The 18,893-nt window shown below is 36.2% G+C and overlaps 2 protein-coding genes across 2 annotated transcripts; both read right to left on the bottom strand.

Moving 5' to 3' along the window:
• Positions 1–7,227: 7,227 nt before the first annotated feature.
• Positions 7,228–7,743, bottom strand: LOC149151976 (uncharacterized). Its single transcript, XM_089443332.1, has one exon. The coding sequence runs from the start codon at positions 7,741–7,743 to the stop codon at positions 7,228–7,230; it is 516 nt and encodes a 171-aa protein (XP_089299458.1).
• A 10,056-nt stretch (positions 7,744–17,799) lies between these two features.
• LOC149151977 (uncharacterized) lies at positions 17,800–18,324 on the bottom strand. The gene has a single exon (XM_089443333.1). It carries the CDS (start codon positions 18,322–18,324, stop codon positions 17,800–17,802), a length of 525 nt encoding a protein of 174 aa, XP_089299459.1.
• Between the last annotated feature and the right edge of the window lie 569 nt (positions 18,325–18,893).

An 18,893-nucleotide genomic window follows, 5' to 3' on the forward strand; every position in this document is an offset into this window, starting at 1 on the left:
AATTTGCCATCATTGTAATACTAAGAGGGATGAAGATGAAAAACAATTTCTCTTAAAATGTTGTACATACTCAAATATTAATTTTAGAATTTCGAAATATTTGTTACAATATCTACCTTCCTAATAATTTAAGTCATAAAACTATGGTGATTAAAATGTTGTGCATACACCTCCGTTAAATGACAATTTCAAAATATTAGTTACAAAATCTACCTTCCTAAACAGTTAACTCATAAAACTATAGTGATTTACGAATGATTATCTAGCAAAGAAGGTATTCTGTCAATAGTAATGTCAATCTAACATCTATGACACAATTGTATAAAATTATATACTTGAACAACAAATATAGAAGTCATACATGTAATTAGTAATAAAAATAAATTAAATAATAAACATAAACCAACTAAGTGTCTAAGAGAGAGAGAGAGAGAGAGAGAGAGAGAGAGAGAGAGTAATTAGTAATAAAATTGCATTAAATAATAAACACAAAATCAACTAAGTGCCATAGAGACTAAGAGAGAGAGATGTAATTAATAATAAAATTTCATCAAATAATTAACATAAATAAACTAAGTGTCTGAGAGAGAGAGAGGTGGGTTTAGCCTAAGCTACAACGAATCCATCTATTTGAGAGAGAGGGAGAGAGAGAGAGAGAGAGATATGTGGGTTTACCCATGTGGTGTGCAACCCATTTATTTGATGTAAGAATGATCTACACATAATGGGATGTTATCACCATGATTGTGTGCTAAGCCTAATATGCGGTCATCCTATCTATTGAATGGAAAAAATAATATATCCACAATGGGATGCTATGACCAAGATTATGTGAAGCTCGATCCATCTTGGATTCCCCTTGGGATAGTTTAATTCTCCCGAAAGTGGCTTCCATCTTCAACCCCTCTCCACAAGGAGTCTACATCTCATAGGTAAGTGTCACTTATATTAAAATCAAAATTAAATATACTTACACTAAAAAATTCTAGACATCAAATCACATGTGAATTAATAAAAATATATTATATTTATAAAAACATGTAAACTCACATTAAAAATTAGTACATGCAACACCATGTACAAGCTTATGTACTAACAAAACACACACATCAAAATTAAGTACTACAATATTGAGTTTCCAACTAGTCCAATAATTCAAATACATGATATTGGTAATTGTTCCACCAATTCAAATAGGTGATATCCTATATATAATAAAATTTATCTCCATACACTCAAAAACATCTAATTTTATAGTTTCAGGAGTACATAAAAATAATCTACATCTATTTATCTATATATCTCAGAAGCTATTCAATAAAACTTGATTCTTTATCTTTCAAACATGTACATCAATCTAGCTTTTCTTTATATGGAAGGGAAGTTTTACTTAAACCTTAATAACATTTACAACCCTATCATATGGATGTAATATTTTCGCTTTATAATTTTTTTATAATTTAGATCTTTTTTCTGGAAAGAGTATTCAGACAAGAATTATTTCTAACAATATTTTTTTTTTCTATGTGGTTCATGGATCTCAAAGATCAATGACTACCATGTCCATGGAATATTTGTAGTAGGAAGATATATCTCAATGGATCACTTTCTTCCACCTCAGCCATGAAGTCTGGCCTAGAGAGTGTCAAGATAATTAAACTTCTAACCTCTCAATAACAAAGGCATTTTAATGATGAGGACTCATCGACCAATCGAGTTAACCCTTGTGGATCCCGAGAGTTTCAAGATAATTGGACTTGTGACCTCTCAATAAGAAAGGTGCTTTAATGATGAGGAATCGACCCATTGAACTAACCCTTGGGGAATTTTGTTTTCTATGTAATTTGTAAACCCCCTTTGACCTCTCAATAACAAAGGTGCTTTAATGATGATGGCTCGACCCATTGAATTAACCCTTAGGGATTTTTGAACTAACCGCAATCAAGGCAATATCGTAATACCCCACTGCTGGGACTCCTACATAAAATGGTTTGAGGTCTAGTTGGGACTTCTTACCGGGGAGATTCCCTAACATGTTGGTGGGTCTAGCACCATCAACATATCTTTATTCTAAAAAGGAATTTTTTTTAGAGAAAAGAGCTAATTACAAAATAATTCTTGAGTCATGTCAATAATTGAAAATTATAGGTATAAAAAGGGACATTGGTGCCATATTATCAATATTTACCCTAATTAGTTCTCGATATTCTTGAACATTTCTTAATAATTTTGGGTTCAGATAATGCTCCCAATTTTTTTTTTATCAAGATAACTACAATTTTGGAACAAAGATGAATGTTGTTTGCACAATCATAACAATCAATTGCAACATTGTTAGTTGAATTTCCCTACACAAAAGTAGATAATAGATTTTGAAGTGAAAATATGCCACTTTCACACTTGAAACATGGTATATGATTTTGTTAAATCTCATTTGTTACATTATACCTTTATGTTTTAACATTAAGGCAAGTTGGATGAAACACTGCAAATGGTTAATAACTTGTGAGTTGTTAAATGACCTCTACCACATTTAAAATAATAGCCTAAAAATTTCATAAATATATGTTAAACAGGAGTGCAATGACATTACCATATTCCTTGGAAAAATTTTGTTGTCAACTCAAATACTTCTATTTCCTCAACACTATACATTTGTCTTTTCCCATGAGAGAATTTTTAGAAGAAAGTCGTACCTTTTGTCTAATAAAATATAAATTTTCCCTACAAATCTATACAAATAATGGATAAAATGAACAAATATGGTATTTACGTTTATAAAAAAAGTCATCCACAAATAGATTTATTATAATCTCTACCTAAGCAAAGAATGCAATCATCAATTATCTTGTTATTTTAATTGTAATTTTTATTAATATAAAGCTATATGTTTTTATTGTTTTTTCACTATAATTGAATTATATTTAAATTAAACAAGAGTAGCTAAAATATAAAAATTGATTCATACTTTTCAAAATTCAATAATTAAACTAAGCGGCATGGAATGCCAACTATGTGGCCTTATTAAATAACAAAGACACATGGTGTTTAGTCCAACAAATTATCCTTATGTCACAGGTCTTCAACTCAATGTTCATTATAATGTTACTTGTAAATATTGCACTATACTAAAAATATAGAAGCTATTTCTAAAATCATAATATATATGGTTCCAAATATATTTTAGGTGATGGTTACTCATTGTTTTCGATAGCTGTGAGAATCCAAATCCGACTTTGATATAGGTAGTAATTTTCAAGATACGTTCTCTTTTGGCAAGATCACTTATCCATGATACTGGGTACTGGGCTTGTCTGGTGGCAAATTTGGGTAAAATTTTTAATAAAATCTTATTGATTCAATAGCCTAAAAAGAACAGCATTGTCAACCATCCAAAAGCGACCTATCAAAAATTCCAATTAAATTCAAACATAAACACGAATATGTCAGAAAAGGAACCAAAATGTGAATGTGATTTGGTCATGTGTAGTTTTGAAAAACCAAATGCATCCTACATTTGGAGCATGAAGAGGTGGTGAAATCATTTGGGGCACCCTAGACTAAGTTATATGTTCATGTCATTTTCAAAACTAAAATTTTATATTTGGTTATTAAATAACTTTTATTCTTTGAAAAATATTTATTGGTTTAAAAATTAGTTTTTTAATATATATATATATATATATATATATATATATATATATATATATAAATTTAATTTTAAAATTTAACTTTTCTATATAGAAGAGAATTTAATTTAAAATATAATAATTATATTTACTTTAGTGATTTTGATTAAAAATATAAATATGATTAATATACTAGCGGTTACGATCAATATGATACATTTTCCGATGGATAGAGAAATTTTGCATCTCGTTGATTTACAGCTCTTACGTCCTTTTGTTGAGGGAATTCTAAAGGATGATTGTCATAGGTGAGTGATGATGATTATGATGATGATTTACAGGCATTATGTCCTTTTGTTGAGGGAATCCTGAAAAACGATTGTCATAGGTGAAAGTAGTATTGGCATTCCATGGATCAGATCCAACAAATTCTTACAACCTAGAATCTAAGTATCTTTTCCAATTATTTTTGAAATAAATTGATGATGATGATGATGATGATGGTGGTGGTGGTGGTTAATGTCTACTGAGACCAAATTTTGGTATATCGGACATAAAGAAAATGAATTATTTAGTTGGATTTAGGATTTTATTTCTATGCTCAAAAAAGCTTGCAGAGAAGCCTCCCGAGCTCACTATAATTTTGACATCCTAAAAGGCTACGAAGGTTAGTATTGCAACAAAGATTATGAAACTGAGATCTAATGTGGTTGTAGGTGGGGCACTCTAAGAGGAAGTGATTTTCATCCTGGATGTTCATATTCTCACATAGATAGCATATTCTTTCCATCCATGGTGTTTTAGGAACTGCCTAACAACTCGTTTCACTATGGAGCTCATGAAAGTTTATTCTAATCTTGACTATCTATATATATATATATATATATATATATATATAGAAACATATTATTTTATGAGTATAGAGTATCAGATGTTTTATGGCTAAAATATGCAACACTAGTTTTCTTATTTATATATATATATATATATATATATATTAAAATTTCATAAATAATACTATATTATATTTTAAGTCTTAATTTTTAAGTATATTATGTTGATATTATTTAATAAATTTATATATTTTGATATAAATTTATTTTATATATTTTTAATTATTTCTTAATGTTATTTATACATGGAAAATTATATATAAGATTTATATTTTAATAAAAAATATATATGAGAATCAAATATTTTATGTATAATTAATATTAATTTTTATTGTTATTTTTTTAAATATTATCTATTAACTTAATATTAAACATGAAAGGATTTATACATCTCTTTAATATTTAGTTGTCTTTTATAATTATAGAAAATTTACCATTGAAATTTTGTTGGAAGAGATCTTTTTTGTCTAACTATATTATAAGGTTTTATTTTGCAACTTAGCTAACATCCAATTCTAAGATTTGAATTCTTGCCAAACCTGTTACCATAAGTATCTTCCTTATGTATGGTCTTTCTTTTGATTTCTAAAGTTGATCAACTCGGAAAAGAAGAAAGAAAGTTGAAGAAGAAAGGTCACCTTTTAAAAGAACACAATAATATAAAAAGTTGAAGTTACCTCTAGTTTGATGATCCTACAAAATAGTAGGTAACAAAGTAGATTGGCTATTCGTGATTAACAAGCTGTGTTGGTTCACCTAATCCCAAATTCAAGTTTCTTTGTGAGCAAAAATACTAGTTGTTTAATTTTTATTTATATTAAGACAACAAGATGTTAATCTCATGAGAGTTGGACTAACTAGAGGATAGGTATGAGATAGTTCCACAAAAAAAATATGGAGGAGGTCACTAGTTAAATGAAAAAGGAGGAGAACCAATAGGATGGAGATCCAGAATACGCTTTATGCATAAATGGGGATGTGTCCTAGCTAGTGAAAAACTTTGTTCTAATTCTCCATCTATCTCTATACCTTCTATATTTTCTGCAAAATCTTATATCAATAGTAATATTTTATATATGATAACTAATTTCAGTGTATAATAATTAGTAATAATTATAGCATAACCATAATATGACAAACTTTATTTTTAAACTCTATCTTTTTAATCTACATTTTTCTCATAACCATCAAATAACATAGAAACATCATAAAATCTTATTTTTGAAAATATTCAAAATATTAACTATACACAATCATATTAAAAAATTCAAGATACTTTTCCTAAAAATCTCTGCCATAATCTTAACAAATTCCCACTCTTACCTCTCAAAAAATTCTATACCATAACCCTAACCAATTCCCACTCTTACTCTAAGAAAAAATAAAAATAAAAAATGAATACCATAACCCTAACGAATTCCCACGCTTACTCTAGAAAAAAACAAAAATAAAAAATGAATAAATAATCTTATAAAAAACCAATTTAATTTATTAAAATCTATTTTTTTATAAGAGATGAACCTTCTATTAATCAAAGGAAATTACATAATATACAGAGTGCCCCAAATAGCAGGGGTGGCAAGGAAGCTTACAGGACCGAAAAAACAAGCCAAAGAAGCGCTAACATCAACCCCCAGAATGACTCAACAACAACAAAATGGAGAGTCGATTGAGAAAACGGGTATGAGACCCACGTTCAACACACCAACACCCTGAACCAACGGACAGCAAGCAACTAGCTCGATCAATCCTCAGCATGGAAGACAAGGGCTTGATCCAACAGCTAGCGTGAATATCACATGGCCAAGAAACTCAGGGATTAGCTGCGTGATGAGAGCAATTTCCTCTCTACCCTCATTTCCACACATCGCCACCTGACTAGAATCACTAGCATTAACCAAAAAACTAGAAACCAACAAAGTGCCACCATGCGATAACCATTCAAGGAAATGGGATTTGGTTTTGCAGAGAGCCAGGCCCACAGAGTGTCGCACGATGGACCATCGGATCCAGAGCCTTGAGTAACCCACACACCCAATCCCAACCATAAAAACAGGTAGCCTGATCCAATGGCCCACAGAGATATCGTGTGTCCCAGATGCACAGAGGTTAGCCGCGCAATGAGAGTGGTATCCTCTCTCATCACGACGCCACGTGTAACCCCTTGAGTGGAATAGCATGCTCCTTCCACTAAACTAGATACCATCCAAAGCCTGCACAATATACCACTTGTGGTTTTGCGTTCATGGCATCGCCAATCGAAGACCCTTCATCTGATCCTGCGAGCCATTCTGAGCCCGACCTTTCCAAGCCAACCACCTGGAGTCGCCAACAGAAATCCGCTAAGCCAACTGTACATCAGCAATCCAATCTCTGTAACCATTATTAGAACCCGAAGAGTAACCATGATCAGAAAATAAAAAGGGATTAGGAAATGGCATTGTCACCCCTGTCCTATGGATCAACATTGTCCATCCATGAATCCCAATCTGCATTTGCCAGCGTGAAACAATCCTCTCGCAGCTTCCCAGCAGGAAGCAACTCCCATGGATGCTGAGACTCCCTGTCTTTATTGGCCACTCCTTCGTTGGCCAACCTATCTGTAAGCATATTTGCTTTCCTTCTAACATGAACAAGTCTTAATGTTTTAAGGATTTGTAAGTTTGAGTGGATACAATGAAAAACCTGCAGCAACTTCCAGTGCTTTAACAATTTATCTGCCGAGGTTCCATTTTGAATGACTTATTGGCTGCTTTGATGACCAATTCTGAATCTGCTTCAATGATAACATTCTGTAAATTTGCCTCCACTAGGATCTCCAAACATTGATCTAAAGCCAAAAGTTCAGCCATGTTATTGGTACCCTTTTCCAGATGGCCATGGAAAATGTTTTTTGTGTGCCCCTCAAGATCCCTGATGACACCCCCAAAGCCATCTTCCCCGAGATTGCCCTTAGAAGCTCCATCAATATTTACTTTGAAAAATCCCTGTGGAGGGGGCTGCCAACCCCAATCCCCAGAGTTTATTGCTCTCACTTCCTTCTTTATTCCTTGAGGGTTGATGGATTGAAGACCCAAATTAATAATAATGTGTTCCTCATGAGGCAAAGGAGGATTCGAGGGAGTTGTTCTCAGAATGCTCCTAACTATTTCCTTGAGCTGTTTTAAAATCTGATTGATTACAAGCAGGGGCTCTCTGGCTTTATTTTTGAAGATCCACATATTGTGTTCTTTCCAAATATTCCAGATGACAAAGCTTGGTACAACCATCCAGGCTTTGTTGATGATCTCATTCTCTGAGATGTTCTTCCTCCATTTTGTTAAAGTGTTGGATATGCTAATCCTATCTCTGTCAGTTTGTCTGAAGCTTGAGGCCATCCAATCCCAAATTTTAGCAGAAAAGGAACAAAGATTTAGAAGGTGTTCAATCGTTTCCTCATGAGAGCCACAAAGGTGACATTTAGAGGGGACAATGAAACCTTTCTTAAGAAGGTTTTGCCAAGTTAGGATTTTCCTTTTATGAACTAGCCAAATAAATAATTTTATTTTCATCCAATGAGGAGTTTGCCACAACACATGCTAGACCTTCTCAGTATTTGCAAAGTTAAATCCCGTGATTGCCTGTTTTGCCTCTTTGAGGTTATAGTTTCCTTCATTGTTCTTTCCCCATATTAATTGGTTAGGTGAGGAGGAAACCAGAATCCTTCTCTGCTCTAAGTCCATGGCAAGAACCTCTGCCATGGCCTTCAGAGGGCTCTCTTCATTGTAACTTAGGTCCTTCCATTTCCTCCATTTTTCCTTATCCCTCCCTTGATCCCAAAAATCTTTTATTAATAGAAGACCTCTTCTGTCTGTGTCTCTCTTGAGGGTTGCCAGTTCATTCCTATTCAGGATGGGTTCTTGTTTCCAGCTGTCCTCCTAGAAACGAGCCCGGTCCCCTACTCGAATTTCCCAAAAACAATGTTGTTGAACAATACATTTGTTCTCCCATGCAATATTCCATATCTGTGAACCCCCAATTTGTCCTGTCATTCTAATGTGATCATGTTCCTGCCAGTGCTTGGCATACTTTTGTTTCCAAATCTTGGCCTAGGGGGCTGTCAGCTTCTTGATCCAATGCCACCAAAGCTTTGCTCCCGAGGCTTGACTTAGAGTTTCCAGATCATGCAGCCCGAAACCACCATGGCTTTTGGGCTTGTAGAGCTTGTCCCAAGCAACTAGAGCCCAATTATTTTTCTCTTCCCCTCTACTCCACAGAAAGTTTCTTTGAATGCTTCTTATTTTCTCCTTAATACCTTGAGGAGAAAGGATAGCTGCAAACATGAAAATGTTAATGGCCTACAATACTGCTTGAGTGGACACAAGTCACCCTGCAAAGTTTAAAGCTCTACAAGTCCAATTGCTAATTTCGTCCTTAAGCTTTTTTAAAATGGGTTCCCATATTTGCTTACCCAAAGGTTTGTCTGTAAGAGTAATGCCAAGGTATTTGGAAGGCAACTAGTCCCTTTGAAAACCAAGAATGCTGGTAATATTTCTCTAAATAGAAATATTAGTGTTAAAGAAAAAACTTTGGACTTGTTTTGGCTTACCTCTGTGCCTGCTGCCATAGTGAAATTTTTTAAGATATCTCTGATTGCCTTTGCTTCCCTAACTATGGGTATACTCTGCAGCACAGTATCATCCACAAATTGTTGATGAGTGTTAGCCTCTCCATCCGGGGTGAGCTTGATCCCCTGAATTCTACCTTCAAAATTTACCAATTTGATTGCCCTACCAAGCCATTCCATCATGAGGACAAAGATGAAGGGGGAGAGCAGATCGCCTTGTCTAAGCCCTTTGGAAGGTGTAAAAGTATTAGAGGGAGCTCTATTAAGCAGAATGGAGAAACTGGTCGAGGCGACTAGTGCCATAACCCATCTTATCTAGTTTTTGTCAAATCCATAGGCTTTTAAAATGGCTCTAATGTAAGACCAGTTTAGTTTTTCATAGGCTTTTAGAAGGTCCAATTGATTGATCATACCTACTTTCTTGTTGCTTTTGAGAGAGTGTACCACCTCATGTGCTTGGATGATGTTGTTCAAAATCTATCTTCCTTCCACATAGCCTGTTTGCTCTTCTGAGATGAGAGAAGGTAGCAGTGGCTTGAGCCTGTTGGCTATCACTTTGGAGATGATTTTATACACCACATTACATAAGGTGATGGGCCTACACCCATCTGGAGTCATAGCATTTTCCTTTTTGGGGATTAAAGATATAAAGGTCACATTTAGTGATTTCAAAACCTTTTTGTGTTGTCTTGAGTCTTCCACTTCCTCGAGGATGTCGTGTTTGACTGTATCCTAGTAGGCTTTGAAGAAATCAACATTGAAACCATATGGGCCTAGTGCTTTTCCACTTTGCATTTCCTTGGTCACCTCACTGACCTCCTCTTCCAAGACTGGCCTATTGAGATTGTGGTTGTCCTCGATGGTGACTAACTTAGGAATGTGTTGGGTGAACTTATCAATGAACCTAGATCTATCTTCCAATGGCTCCTTTGCAATGTTAGAGAAGCATTGTACCAGGGTTGATTCCATGTCCTTGTGAGCAACAAGCTCAATACCTTGAGAATCCTTTAGCTTTGTGATTCTGTTATGTGCCCTGTGGGCCATAGTGGATTTGTGAAAGAACTTAGTGTTCCTATCTCCCTCTTTTATCAATTGAATTCTGGATTTCTGTCTCCAAAATGTTCCCCTTGTAAGCACTGCTCCTCCCTTCCTGCAAAGAGTCAGTTAGTTTTTTTCTTTCCTCATTGAAGACATCTATGATGTTGATCTAATTGATTTCTTGGAGTTTCTGCTCAGCACTCATTCTAGCCTTGATGATATCACCTAATTACTTTTTGTTCAAATCCTTAAGTTTGGATTTAATGTGTTTGAGTCTCTGCTGGAGCATGTACATCTTAGTACCCTAAATATTAAAATCCTCCTTCCACCATTTGGCAATGTTACTAGTGAAATTGGGGTGAGAGAGCTAGGTATTTTTGACTCTGAAAGGCCTATTTCTTGGAGTTCTCATATAGAAGTTTCTAGCTAAACTAGCCAATGATCCGAGCCTCCAAAGGGCGGAATGGACGATGTGATGGCTGATCCTGTAAGGAGGAGATCCTCAGAAATGATAAACCTATCTAGTTTTGATGCCACTTGGGAAAACCCTCCTTTTTTTTGTTCCAAGTCAAGGTTCCATTTGTAGTCCCAATGTCCACTAGTCCCATGTTAAAGAGGAAACCTTGGAAGGCTTCAGAGTCTCTCCCAACCTGTCTATTGCCTCCTTTTTTTTCCAAGAGAGATTTTATCATATTGAAATCACCTGTAAGTATCCAGGGTATATTGGGATAGCATGCTCTGAGACCTTCCAAGGAGGTAAGAAGCTTGAGTTTATCTGCTTGCTATTGAGGGCCATGTACATTAGTTAGAATGTAAGTCTCCTTGTCACCCACAGGACTACACACCAAAAAGATAGTTCCTGGATGCTTCAGCATCCAGGATTCCCAGTTTCTGTGGATCCCACAGCGTGAGAATCCCACTTGCAGTGTTATTAGATTTAACTTCTAAATAATCATACTTGATTAACCATTTGTTATGAATTTCTCTTATTTTCTCCATTGAACATTTTGTCTCCTGAATAAACACCATCTCTGGTTTTTCTTCTTTTATTCTATTACTGAGATTTCTCTATTTCCTTCTACTACCTAAACCTCTAATATTCCAGGTTGTAAACTTCATTAAGAAAGGTTGGTAAAAGAATAGCTAGTAAGATCTTTCATCTTAACTTAGTTAATTAGTAGTTTACCACATTCATTTAGCAGTTCATTTTGTCTTTTCCTCCCTGTTTTCCTCCCTGGGTTTTTTGGAGATAGTGTCTGTGGGTTATCCATCGTTTTGACTCCACTCTGCTCTTGGCTTTCATGGTTTCTTTTGACACCAGTTCCCTTCGATTGTGCCCTCCATAGATAGAGTTGTTGACTTGATCATAATCTTCTTTTGGCAATGAGTCCACTCCTTTGTTCTTTCCTTGTTCCAGAAATTGCTCTCGATTTAGATTTTCCCTGTCTAAAATCCCCTGTAGTTCGTAATCCTTCGTGCCTGCCTCACTTGGACTCATCTCATGGTCCTTGCTGATCTCCATGCAACTTTGTAGCTCCTTTGTCTGCTGGTTGTTCACTGGGATATCCTCCATTTCAGCTTCTATGTCCTACTCCTTAACGCTGTTCTCCTTGACCTGGACTGTCTCCACATTCTCCTGCACTTCCTCTAGGACCTTGAAACTGTTGTGTCTTGTTTGTTTGTCTTCGCTTGTTTTCTTGTGTGATCGTTTACCCCCTTTCCCTTTTCCCCCAACCTTGGTAAAAACCTTATGATCATTGTCCACAGAGGTTTTCCCTTTGCTTTCCAAGTTGTTTGTGGAGCAGTCTCTGAATAGATGGCCATGTTCATTTGTAGCATCTGAATCATATGTGCTCATAGTCCACTGTTTGCACCCATTCTTCATCACATACCTCTAATATTATGGCTTCCGAAAGGGCTCCAGATAGATCCATTTCCACACATATTCGGGTGAAGGAAGTATATTTACCTTTGAAAGTTTCCTCTGAAATTTTTAGAAAATGCCCCACCTTGTTCCCTATGGCTTTCAAGGACTCTGGTTGATAGTAGTCCAAAGGTAATGAGTATAGTCTTATTCAAACCAATACAGATGTGAATGTTTCACGTTTCGGAACAAAATTCATCGTCCATGGCTGCATGTAGATTCCTGTCACAATGTAGAAGTAAGGCCCCCCTTCAAACACTCTATCTTTGTCCTCTAGGCTTGCAAACACCACCATGAAGAAGCCCTTAGAACCCATATGCAAATGTATTCCTCCCTTTGGCTTCCACTGGCTCCTAATCCAGATGTATAAAGCCCTCTCCATTGGCCATAACCCCATGAACTTGCAGATGATCGCATGTTCTCTCATATTGTCCCTGTGCACTTGAATCGCTGGATCACTTAATATGACCCGGGGATGATGTTCAATTTGGGTTTGCAGACTCCCGTAGTTTTCGTATGAGGCATTTTTCTGCTGCTACCTTCCTTCTCCTTTTCTTTACTTATTTTCTGTTGATTTTCTTCCTGATTTTGGACTTCATTTCTTCCCACTGTTTCCTTGCCTCTTGCTTCTGAAATCTTTTCCATCGGTGTTTTGAACTGTTTCCCTCCTGCCTCCTTGCCTCCCTCTGTGACAGCTTGACTGTGCACGACCCGCCATAGAACCCTAAATCAAAACTTGGCGCCAAATTCAAACCTCTTCTTAAGTTGCAGAAAACAATCACCTACTGAAACCTAAAAGGTGAGCGAGCTTTGGCTTTGAAAATTCAATTTATTAAACTCTTACTCTTAAAATAATAATAATAATAATAATAATAATAAATAATCTTATAAAAAACCAATTTAATTTATTAAACTCAGAAACTATTTTTCTAATTTCACACCCCTTCCAATACAAATAAACAAAAACTCTTCACCAACTAAATTTAAACCTAAAATTACACCTTATCCCAATGAACAACCTACTGCAAATTAAAACATCTGAAAACCATGAATTTTGGCAAACAGTACGGAAATTCGCCGATTCAGTGCGTTCGTCGAACAGTGCGCAGAAATTCAATCCGATTCGTTGCATTAAAGGTTAATCATGTGGTTAATGCAGTTTGTTAATTCTGTGCACAGGATGCCTTCTGAACATATATGGAAAATCTGAAAATGACAAGGAGTTAGGGTTAGTAAACAGTCATCCATTTCAAAGTCAGTCGAACTATTACCTGTATATTTGGATAGAAGATGGTCGTAATCTCTGTAATTCTCTACGAGGAGTATAACAATAAATAAATAAATCGATGTAAATAATACAAATTCAAACCCCAAAGCATTACCAGTTGAGAGGGTTTTAGTCGCAAGGTTTTCCTCCCAACACGTAAGGGACCGAATGAGGGAGGCAGAGTGAGACAGGAGGAGGCCGTTACTTTGTAACTCAATCTAGGTTGGTCATCGATGTTTAGCCAACACATCAGATATGGTACAAACACAGTTGCAATCAGTAGAAATTTCCAACCAAGTTTCATTGAATAAATGTTTCATCACAAAATAATGTATGCCGGTAAGTAAAAGGACTGAGAGAAAGATTGTTCATTCGTTATTCTTTGAAAAGAGATATAGAAGCGGGATGGGGTATATAAAGAAAGAAGAAAAATGACCCGTAGAAAAAAAGAAAATAAAAATTGAAAATATCAGTGAAATTAGAAAAAATCTGTTTTTCTAATTCTCAATTTAGAAAAAAAAAAAACAGAAAATAAGTGAAACTAGCTGATTCTTTCTTTGTTATAAGATTCTATGAATAGAAATAAATACAGTTTTGATGACATGTATAAAGAGGGAAAATAAAAAGTTAGAAAGCCAGGACAAAATAGAAGGTCAAATTAATATTAGAAATTTTTATTTTTTCAATCTTGGAAAGAAGTAACTTAATTTTAAGTAATTAGCTTTTAGTTATGGAAGGATTGATGTTTTGGAGAGAAAAGAAGAATAGTAAATTTTTTAGATAATTTTATTTCTCAGATTGTTATATTATTTAAAATTAATAAAAAAATATTCATAAAGATAAAAATCAGACTTGAATTAAAAGAGGGAGTTGCAGCTCACAGGTGAGTACAGCGCCTGGACACTGCACTCAAACAAAGAAGAGACTCTTTCTCCGTTCACTCTCCATGACATCAAATGAATATTACAATATTAAATACATCACTAGAAATCAGGTAGTTGTAAACAAACTCCTAAACTCTAGGAACAAATTCTAAACTAAGGAGATACATTACAACTATGTAACCATTTCTCCATTAATACAAAATAATATTGATTATTTTTAACTCTCCCCTTAATGGAGAAGGGCTTATCCTGAACTCCTAGCATTCCTATATATAACTCAAACTTTACACATCGTAGAGGCTTAGTAAAAATATCAGCTAAGTTATCACAGTTTTACAATACTCCACACATATTTCTTTTGACTGTATCTTTTCTCCAACAAAATGAAACTGAGTGTCAAAATGCTTGGTATTTTTATGAAAAACTGGATTGTATGAAAGCTTGCTGGTACTCCGGTTGTCATTTTTTATACTAGTTGATTCTTTCTGTCCTTCTCCTGCATCGTTGAGAAGTTTTCTCAACCAGATAGCTTCACATGTGGCTGCACACAATGCTTGGTACTCAGCTTCACCTGAAGATAGAGCTACACTACTTTTCTTTTTACTGCTCCACGCTATAACCCCAGATCCAATACTAAATGCGTAACCTGTGATAGATCTTCGATCATCCAGGTTACCTGCCCAATTGGAATCTGAATAACCTGCTAGAGTAACATCAGAAATGTCAGTGTATAAAATGCCATAATTACAAGTACCACTAAGATACCTCAACACACATTTTGCTGCAATCCAATGACTTTCGAGTGGTTTTGACATGAACTGGCTCAACACACTAATAGAATATGCCAGATCTGGTCTAGTTGTCGTCAGATATATCAAACTGCCAACTAGTTATCTGTACATAGTGGCATCCACCTGTTTAGTGCCATCGTCACTTCTTAACTTTAAATTCTGCTGTAATGGTGTTGCTGCTGATTTGCACTGCTCCATTCTGAACCTTTCCAGCAAGCTTCTGGCATACTTCCCTTGAGTGAGAAAAGTTTTTCCAAAATCTTTGCATACCTCCAATCCCAAGCAGTAATGAAGGTCTCCGAGGTCTTTCTTCTCAAACACTTGTGACATTTTTTGCTTGATTTCTTTGATCAGAATGTTAGCATTTCCAGTTATGATCATATCATCCACATACAAAGAAATCAAAATAATTTTCCTCTGTTTATTTAACTTGGTATACAGATTTGGATCGTTCAAGCTCCTATGAAAGCCATGCTGTATAAAAAATGAGTCAATTTTCTCATACCACGACCTGGGTGCATGTTTTAAACCATAAAGTGCCTTACTCAATTTACACACTAAATGTTCCTGCCCCTTTTTCACAAAACCTTGAGGCTGTACTAAATAGATTTCTTCCTTTAAGTCACCATTTAGAAATGCAGACTTAACATCTAGCTGGTGTAGCTGCCATTTATGTTTTGTTGCTAAAGAAATTAGCATTCTAATTGTGTTTAATTTGGCTACAGGAGAAAAGGTGTCATCGAAATCTATTCCTTCTTGCTGTGAGTAACCCTTTGCTACCAGTTTAGCTTTAAATTTCTCTATACTCCCATCTGCATTTATTTTTTGTTTATACAGCCACTTACATCCTATGGGGGTTTTTCCTTTAGGCAACTCAACTAAATCCCAAGTATGGTTTCTGTATATTGACTCAATTTCCTCATGCATTGCAGCCCTCCATGCATCAGATTCGCTTGCTTCGTCATAATTTGCAGGTTCTACAATGTTTAAAATTTTAGACATTAAAGCATAGTCTCTCAATTTAGCAGGTAGTCAAGTCTTCCTACCTGATCTCCTAGGTAGGGGACTTACCTCAGCACTTTCTGGGCTTGCATCATCATTTATTACATTATCTGCTACTTCTTCTTCTTGTTTCTGCTCCTGCTCTTCATCTTCCTCACTGTTTAATGCTATCAGCAATGGAATGTGGCTATCACTGTTAGACTCCTCCTTTCCTTCTTCAACCTTTTCATGAAAAATAACATCTCTAATCGCAAAAACCTTGTGAGTCACATGATTATATAACTTATATGCCTTATACTCAGTTCCATATCCAACAAATATACATTTTAGGGCTTTGGGGTCTAACTTCTTCCTATCTGCCTTAGGTATATGAGCATAAGCTTTTGACCCAAATATTCTTAAATGACTAACTGCTGGCTTGAGTCCAAACAATGCTTCAAAAAGGGTTTTGAACCCTAGACATTTAGTAGGACTCCTATTCTTTAAATATACAGCAATGTTAACAGCTTCTGCCCAAAGACCATTTGATAGACCCTTACCTTGAAGCATACTCCTCGCGCACTCCACAAGAGTTCTGTTCTTCCGCTCTGCTACTCCATTCTACTGTGGAGTGTGTGGCACTATAAATTGCTGCACAATCCCATGATGCTTGCAGAAATTCATGAAGTCTCCCAACCTGTATTCTCCCCCTTGATTCGAGCAGAGAATCTTTATCCTTTTTCTTGTTTGGTTCTCTATCATAGATTTAAACTCTTTAAAGTACTGAAAGGCTTGACTCTTTTTACTTAGAAAGTACACCCATGAAAATCTAGTGCAATTATCTGTAAATAACAGAAAGTAATATGCTCCTCCTAAAGACCTAGTCTGCATAGGTCCACAGATGTTTGTATGCACCAGTTCTAAGATGTCTCTTTCCTTTCTGTTAACATGCAAAGGGAACTCTTCTCTATGCATTTTCCCTAATGCACATCCATCACATTCCAGCTTAACATTATGAAAAACAGGGAGTCCATCGACCATACCTTTCTTCTGAAGTAAGATGAGGTCTTGCAAATTGAGATAGCCGAATCTCTGATGCCAGAGATTTTCGACTGTTGATCCAGCTGCAACCATCGCTTGTCGTGGCATACTCTTTGCATCTAATCTGTACAGGCTCCCCACACACACTCATGTTGCAACTGTTTCCATCTAGCTATCCTTAATGACACAATTATTCTTAAAGAATTTAACTTGCATGTCCTGGTCAGTAATCATTGAGACAAAGACCAAATTTTTCTTAATTCCTGCAACATATAATACATTTTTAAGGTGTCTAATGTCACCACTAGGTAGCTTCACAGGAATGTCACCATATCCTTTGATCTCATACCCACTATCATCTCCTAGATAAATTTTCGATCCACATGCAGTTTCTTCAAGAAATTCGAAGCAGTCCTTTTTACTGGTCATATGTGAGGATGCGCCAGAGTCGACATACCATATGTCGTCCTCATCTCCCTTTGAAGCTGAAAGAGCACCATCAACTGTAAATAGTCGAAGTTTGTGGCTGTGGTCCTCCTCTTCCCTAGCAAAACAATCCTGACGATTTCTCTATTTTCTTCTTTGTTCATCTGCCTGCCTCTTATAGCATTCTTTAATCTGATGACCAGGTTTTCCACAGTAAAAAAAAATTCTTAACATAATTATCAGTCATACCATTAAATGATCTCTTTTGAAATGTGTTGGCTCCTTTCTGTTGTTGCTGCTGCGGTTGCTGGTGCTAGTGTTAGTGTTGCTTCCCTCTGTACTGTCTCCTTTTTGCCATTAGAGCAAGGTCATTGCACTGAGTTTTTAAATTCTGTCGTCGCTCCTCCTCCTGGTTCAGAATCGCTGTCAGCTCATCAAATGAAGGGGCTTTCTCCCTTGCTGACAGCCCTATGATGAACATCTGGTATTCATCAGTCATTCTATTTAATGTGAGCATGACCAGATCTGAGTCAGACACCTTCTCTCCGATAGCTCCCAATTTGTCACTCAGGTCCTTAACTCTGGCCATGAATCCAGCAACGGACTCATTCTCCTCCATCTTCAATGCAAACAGCCTGCCTGTGAGTGACAGAACATGGTTTGTATTCTGTGTCTCGTACAAGTTCTTGATGGTTGTCCATATATCAACGGCCGACTTGCAATCTCTGATATGTGGGATAATATTGTTCTTAACGGACATCTTCAATATAACTTTTGCTTTTGTTTCTCTTTTATCCCAGTCTTGTTCTTGGGTCGCTGTTCCAGATCTCTGCTCATCTTCCATGACTATCGACCATGCATTTACACTTTCCAGCAAAGTTTACATTTTGAATTTCCAGTTGGAGAAATTCGTTCCATCGAGTTTGCTAGACTCGTGGAGATATGATTCTATACTGTTATTCATTTCTATCCAACTGAACACTTCAATCCGCCACCACCGGGCAAGTCCGATCTGCTGCCACCGAACAGATCATGAACTTCAATGTGCCACCACCGGGCAAATCCAATCTGCTACCACCGAACAGATCAGAAACTTCAATGTGCCACCTTCGGGCAAATCCGATCTGCTGCCACCGAACAGATCAGAAACTTCAATGTGCCACCACTGGGCAAATCCGATCTGCTACCACTGAACAGATCAAAAACTTCAATGTGCCACCACCGGGCAGGTCCGATCTACTACCACCGAGCGGATCAAGGAACCCCAACTCGCTACCATCGGGCAAATCAAATCTGCTGCCACCGAGCGGAAATCTCCACGTGCCACCACCGGGCAAGACTGATCTACAAAAAATTGCAGATTTCTCAAAGAGAAAGAGGTTGGCGCTTCTTTCTAGTCAAAGGCACTACTCA

Source organism: Pinus tabuliformis, chromosome 9, assembly GCF_031772625.1.
Source record: "Pinus tabuliformis cultivar Carrire ecotype Pingquan chromosome 9, CPIR1, whole genome shotgun sequence".
NCBI classification, from domain to species: domain Eukaryota; kingdom Viridiplantae; phylum Streptophyta; class Pinopsida; order Pinales; family Pinaceae; genus Pinus; species Pinus tabuliformis.